At 37.4% G+C, this 7686-nt stretch overlaps 1 protein-coding gene across 1 annotated transcript in view; it reads left to right on the top strand.

Annotated features, from left to right (window-relative positions):
- Positions 1 to 7686, top strand: part of LOC101845209 — a 19380-nt gene that overhangs the window by 5023 nt on the left and 6671 nt on the right. The window contains exons 2-3 of the mRNA XM_005112395.3: positions 5123 to 5260; positions 6379 to 6450. Of these exons, the coding sequence (XP_005112452.1) occupies positions 6381 to 6450 (70 nt within the window). The 5' untranslated portion in view covers positions 5123 to 5260; positions 6379 to 6380. The remainder of the gene's footprint in view (positions 1 to 5122; positions 5261 to 6378; positions 6451 to 7686) is intronic.

The raw sequence follows: 7686 nt of genomic DNA on the forward strand, positions 1-7686 counted from the left end.
CCGTCGTAAGTAAGTAAGTAAGTAAGTAAGTAAGTAAGTAAGTTTTTGATTCCACCATGCTGTGCCACATTGTATTAAACATAGGATGTGGAAACTCTTCGCCACCCTAGAATCGCAGAGTTCTATCCACTCAGTTCTCAGTTTTTAGAAGATTGACGTAAAATGTTGTTTATCACAACCTGTCAAGATAACAATTCTTTTCATATCTTGATATCGACTTCGAATACTCCTATGGTTTTGATAGAGCAGATAGATCACATGGTCTTCGTAACTCAAAACGACAAAAAAAGTGTCAGATAGAACTTTGTAATTCTAAAGTAGTGACTAGTTATAGAAATCGTTCTGTATAGTTAGAGATACATTCTTTTGATAGTCGAAGTACTTTGAAGAGCAATTCATCCATCAGAAAATATGTTTCAATGATAATAACAAAAACAGCAACAACAACAACAACAACAACAACAACAACAGCAATAACAAGACGATAATAAACGTGAGGCATTGTAGTGAAATCAGGCGCTCGTAAAATGTAATTTTGAATGTTTTCAAGGACTCTAAAGGTGTAGAAATCACACAACTTTGGCAGCCATTTATGCGCCCGCTAATTTTACCTCTGAAACCAGGCAATCCCAACCTTCTTCAATTACCGATATATGGAATACTTGTCAGAATAGATAGATATTAACTTTTTTTCATTAAAAGCAAGACAAATGAACAAGCCAGAAGATGACACCAATACCTCCACATACCTCAAAACAGACGAGCACCTGATTCCACCGCACCTTGACACAAATGTGAGGCAGCGTGGTGGAATCATGCTCTCGTCAATTTTTGGGCATGTAGAGTTATTGGTATCTTCTTAAAGCTTGTTCACTTGTCTTTATTTGGATGAAAAAATATCCAATTATCATAAATATAAATCGAGATATTTGCAAAAGAAGGAGGTGAGGGTCATCTGTTTTCAGAGGTAAAATTAGTGAGAAAATGGCCGCCAAATTTTAGTTATTTCCTTTGCTTAAGAGTCCGTGGAAGCGGAAATTGACATTTTTTGTTGTTCCTGTATTGAACGTTTTTCAGAAAATCTACACAGAAATGAGTTCTTTAATGGGCATGAAAGGTGATGAGCCAAAAAACAAAAATTTTATAAAAATTCACAAACCAGCGGAAAAATGCAAGTTTCTTCACTTTGATTATTTTGACGAGAGCCTGATTCCACCACGCTGCCTCACAAATGTATACCGGCATCTGCAGTGGGGTCGTTAAGCGCTTCACCATTGTGCAAAAACAACAACAACAACAACCAGTCACACGAAAACAAAACAAACAAACAAAAAACTAAATTAAAATAGACTCTGATTGTCCTCCTTCTTAAGGCGTCTGGTATACGTAGTCGAACTGACAAATTATGTAGAATGTCTCCATGGAATAATAATAATAATAATAATAATAACAACAACAACAACAACAACAACAACAACAATAATAATGATAATAATAATAATAATAATAATAGTAATAATAACAATAATAACAATAATAATAATAATAATAATAATAATAATTATAATAATAGTATAATAATAATAATAATAATAATAATAATAATAATAATAATAATAATAATAATAATAATAATAATAATAATAATAATAATAATAATAATAATAATAATAATAATAGTAGCAGTTAAAAAAGAAGAAGAAGAACAACAACAACAATTAATTATGTTTATAGGGACTTTGTTGAGAAGTAAAGGAAAATGCTTAGCACTTTGTGTAAGTTGTATCACAGTCATAACCCATTGTTTGTTACATGTTATAGCCATTTCCTTATTAATTCAGGACAATGCTCGTATATTACGCATTAAATGTATTATGTATTATGTATTATTATTATTATTATTATTATTATTATTATTATTATTATTATTATTATTATTATTATTATTATTATTATTAGCATTGTCACAAACTTTGAGCCTTCTATCATAACGAATGGGATTTTCAATGTGTTCAGTATGTCTTTCTGTGTTGGCAGACAGATGGCGGGCTCTGGTGTGCTCGACTTGTACTTGTATGGCCCTCTATAAATAAACAGCACCTACGAATATATTTGATTTCCCGGGGAAACACACCCACACACACACACACACACACACACACACACACACACACACACACACACACACACACACACACACACACACACACACACACACACACACACACACATACACTCTCACATGCTCCAGAATCTAAAAACTAAGCATTAAAAAATTCTAAACAATGATCAGGCACATACAAAATTTTATTGCTTAAATAGTCAGTTCGGTAAAAGATACCCTCTCTCTCTCTCTCTCTCTCTCTCTCTCTCTCTCTCTCTCTCTCTCTCTCTCTCTCTCTCTCTCTCTCTCTCTCCCTCCATTCTCTCTCCCTCTTTCTCTCTCTCTCACACTCACACAACACACACACACACACACACACACACACACACACACACACACACACACATACACACACCTGCTCCACAATCTAAAAACAAAGCATTTATTTATTTTTTAATGGCAGACACTATTGTTGTTGTTGTTGTTGTTGTTTCAGTTTTCAGTTAAATACTTAAGACTAAGATCCATCGACGTCGTCACTTGTTACAACAATTGAGGATGCTCTGACAGCGTAAGTTACACCTAAAACCTGCTTTATTGCATTTGCATCGCCGTGACCTACACTTTTTGGCACCAGTACAGTTGCATCTTGTGAAGCCTTGTCCACCTGAAGAGGATTGAAACTATTTTTTCGGTGTTTATGTCGTCAGTGTTCAGAAGACGCTCAGGGCCCAGATCGAACTGATTGCTGGAATACAAACCAGCTTTCTTCTTGTCTGTCAATTATGACACCAAGGGTCTTTCTGGGATCGCCTCTCCCTCGACCAACAAGTGGAACTGGCACACAAACGTTGTCTCCTTGTTTGCCAGCTGGCATATCCATATATATATATATATATATATATATATATATATATATATATATATATATATATCAATCTAGTTAATACGCGTAATCACTGAATATTTCAGTGAAAACGTGTAATCACTGTACAGTGGCGGGGCTATTACGTGATTTTACTGAATGCTCAGTAGTAAAAACACGTAAAATGATAGGTCTAATTTTAGGGATTTCGCGTAATCACTAGAAATTTCAGTGATTATGTGAAACCCCTGAGTGAAACTGAAACGGGGATTACGTGTATTCACTAAAATATTCAATGATTACGCGTATTCACTAGGTACGCATTCTTACTGTAACACACACACACACACACACACACACACACACACACACACACACACACACACACACACACACACACACACATATGTATATATATATATATATATATATATATATATATATATATATATATATATATATATATATATATATGGGGGGGCAGTGAATTCAAGGGGTTTAGATCTCTGAGTACTTTTCCAACACTGTGAGCTTTTCAAATTTAAACGTAACAGTTCTGGCATAAACTGACAGCTTCCTATGACAACTGTCGTCTTTTGTAGTATTTGAACAGCTGTATAAGGGTTGTAAAAGACGCTCTCATCTCACTGCAATACGCTTTTGTTCAGATATTATCTTCAGATCGCCAAATGTTAGTTTGACGTTATGATAGTACCGCTACCAGGCAGCATTTTCTCCCACCTTCCAGGTCGTTACAAAGTTCCACCTTTTGAGTTTAGAAAAGCGGTTCTTTTAGCTGGGGATATGGAGCTCAGTTTGCTTCAAACTCGATGATTGATCGTCCACACAATCAGTACCCTTCTACCAGGGGCGGCTCGTGGGGCTAAAAAGTGGACGTGCACAATTAAGCTATCGCATGCTGAAGATAGTCAAGGGCATAGTAAATGAGACGGTGAGCAATTTTAGGATCTTTGGGGTTCGTGAGGGAGGACCTCGTACTTTTATTTTCATTCTTTTTACTTGTCGCGTTAATTTCTAGTACTAAATTTGTTTGTTAGTTAAACACCAATTTCCTTCATCCTGTATTGGAACTGAACACTCAAGTAATAACTTTAACTACTCCACTATAAAATCATTCAAAGGCACAAGTCATAGGACGGTCACGTTCACCTCCCTCAGGGTCACGGTCACAGAGTCACTTAATATAGTGGCAAGACAGACAATGAACCAACAACAATTCACTTGAGCACTCAGCTGAATTGCTCCGGGGCTCACATGATATTGGCAAAGAATAGCGTACGGTCTATCGCGTTTATTTTTAGACTGCCTACTGTGGGCTATGTTTCGGCACTGTTCGGCTGGAGCACGTTTGAGATGTGCCGTCTTATTAATATTTATGTACCGCCAAACTCGCTACGAGTGTCATCATCGCTTGGGTTATCCCCAAGAGCGATTTATAGGTCAGGTTACACCTTTGAATATCCCATTATGTTTAGCTAAAGCCGGTGGACTTTGGCATGGCATAGTAGATGTTTTACGGCGCTATAGACACAGAATTGACAGCTATGGCGCCAGTGAGGACCTTGTTTTGATATAATATTTGGCTGGAGCTTGTTTCTGGCTCCTTTTATGTTATTATTGAGAGTGTTTTACGTCATAGAACATTTTTAAAAAATTGGGCGGCACTGCACGACAGTGCTCTACGGACGAACCGCGCCAGCCTTCTACCCCCCGCCCCTCGACTACCCGCCTACCCGGTCCTTAACCCCCAAATATGTCTCCATTCTCACCCACAATCTGAGTTCATGATCCCTGCCCTTTTATCCCCCTACCCACCTTCTAAGCCAACCATCCCAACCCTTTGTCTTCCTACCCATCATCTGTGACGTCCGTGGCGTAGCGGTTAGGCGCGTCGCTGTCGCAAGCAGAAGACCCAAGTTCGTTTCCCAAGTGGGAGCACCTCATCAGTCTATATATTGGGACGTTGTATTTGTCTCAGAAGGGGTTTGTCCTGACAGGCAGGGTCGGAAGATTTGCCCTTGAATGATCTAAAAGGTGTCGATGGGGATGTAAAAACACTCACAGTAATTTGTATATCCCCACATCTGAGCACACCATTCCAACGCCTACATATTTTCTTTTTCGGAAAGCAGCAGCTCCCGTTCACACAAAGACCATTATCCATTGTATGGCAAGCTAGGGTTATTGACCTCTACACCGACAAGGACTCTTTGATGTGGACGTCAGAGATGTCTTATAGAGATGCTCTTGTGTTGTTGCTCCTGAACAAGGTGAGTCTATCTATCTATCTATCTATCTATCTATCTATCTATCTATCTATCTATCTATCTATCTATCTATCTATCTATCTATCTATCTATCTATCTATCTATCTATCTATCTATCTATCTATCTATCTATCTATCTGTCTTACAGTATGTACTTCTATTATATATATAATTATGTATATATATATATATATATATATATATATATATATATATATATATATATATATATATATATATATATATATATGTGTGTGTGTGTGTGTGTGTTTTTTTTTTTCTGGTAAGTGTTTTGCGGGGTTCGCAAATTGTAAGGTCATAAGAGCGTACGGGACACATGAAACATTTCCAGTTTGGAAATTTGCATTTTGTCTCGGCGACGGCCAGAACCTATTCATATCGACTTTGTACGACTATGGGGTCTTTAACGTGCACAACTTACTCATCGGACCTCCAAGGTTTCGCGCCACCATCCGAGAAGGCTAGGAGTTGGATCTTACCTACCAGAAGGCCACGGGTGGGGCTGAAAGACAGCAGTAAGAAGGAGCCAAGGAGTAGTCGTAGAAAGGCGGCAGAAAGAGTCAGGAGCCCAGAGGAGGGGGCAAATGAAGTTTAGGGGTGGGGGCAGAAAGTAGAGACGAAAGAACACAACAGAACATTGCTTGAGAGCATGAAACGAGGTGAAATTAGACAATTTTAAAGAAGAAAATTTTCCGTCGCTAACCGGATTCGAACCCGGGAGCTATTGCATGAGAGGCGAACCCCGTAACTTCTCAACCACGAAAGCCTCATATTAAGTACACAGACACACACACACACACACACACACACACACACACACACACACACACACACAAACATACATACATATGTATACATATATATATAATACATATTATAATGAAAATATTATATAATTATATATAAATATATAAAATCATATATATATATATAATATGTATATTTATATATATATATATATATAATGTGTGTATATTTATAGATCACCTACATTCACTTTATTGAGTTTATTTACTCACTCACCCACTCACTCATTCATTCACTGATTATTCAAATGTCCCTTTCCTCACTCATTCACGCACTCTCCCCTGTCCCGCCAGGTATGGCCGCACTGACACAGAGTGAGGAGAAAACCTGGGGATTATTTTCCAGATATCGGAGACAGACATCAGGTGAGTACAATCGTCGCCATCTTAAGCAACCCATTTACGTCCAGATTTTGAGAATGTTCGATTTTTGCAGCCTCCCAGATCTCTATGAAAGATACACCTTTAAAAAAAAAATCAAAATGCAGTTTAATGCTTCAGTAAAGGCTGACTATTTTCTTGCTTTTCATGATTTCTGAATGGAACAAAACATCAAAAGCTAATTTTTTTTCTTTGATGTAAAAACGGACTTTATAACAGGATTTTTTTTGTGACACCGACGAGAGTATAATAATATACATCTCTAATCAAAGCGTTAAGCAGAATAAATAGTGGTAAAAAAAGACAATGTGTGGCGACTAACCTTGTGTGTTGTTATGTGTAGTACGTTTGTTCATGAGTGAGAGTTCAGGGAAAGTCGCCAACCTGTTCGAGTGAATGTACGAATGTCATGTCTCGTCCTGAGGCCTTAGGTGTGTGTATCTCGCTTCATGTGACAACAGGATTATGCTCGCTGTTTTTCTACGCGTTCTAATATTTTGCTGAACGAAAGGACATGTATGCTACACATGGATATTTTGCCACCTCAAAATTATTAAGTTCTATCGGACATATTTTTTGGCAGTTTAAGAGTTGCTAAGACCATGAGGTCAGAAACCAAATAAATCTTCTATCTGCTCTATCAAAATAATAAGATTATTCGGAGTCAATATCAAGATATTCAAAGAATTGAATTCGAAAAAGCTTGATGTGAAACTCAAAATCTTGGACGTCAAATTTCTCAAACCTAGATCTAGATCTAGGTGCTGTGCAGAGAGAACTTTATAATTCTGAGGTAGCGATATGAAACTATTCTTTGTTGTATTATTATCTTGTAAACTTTCTTTTATTTGGCTCGTAGGACAGTGGGAATACTGTTCACACTAACACAAGTTAAATGTTCGATCTTATGAGAAATCTAAAAGCTCACCTCAACGTTTTGTCAGTTTGACATGGATTCTGTCAGAAAGAGGTCCGGAAATGGGACTTTCTTCCCTCACTATGCCTACACGTTTTGAAAAACTGCCCTGTTTACATTGTTTTAGTGATCAACATAATTTTTGTTCAAGTATTTGAAATTGATACTATCTTCAAATACTCTCTCCCCCTCTCTCTCTCCTTTTATCTCTCTCGCTCTCTACTTCCCCCCTCTTTTGTCTATCTATCTATTATATCTCTTTGTCTCTCTCTCTCTGTCCCTCTGTCTCTCACTCCACCCCCCCC

Source organism: Aplysia californica, unplaced genomic scaffold, assembly GCF_000002075.1.
Source record: "Aplysia californica isolate F4 #8 unplaced genomic scaffold, AplCal3.0 scaffold01260, whole genome shotgun sequence".
NCBI lineage: Eukaryota > Metazoa > Mollusca > Gastropoda > Aplysiida > Aplysiidae > Aplysia > Aplysia californica.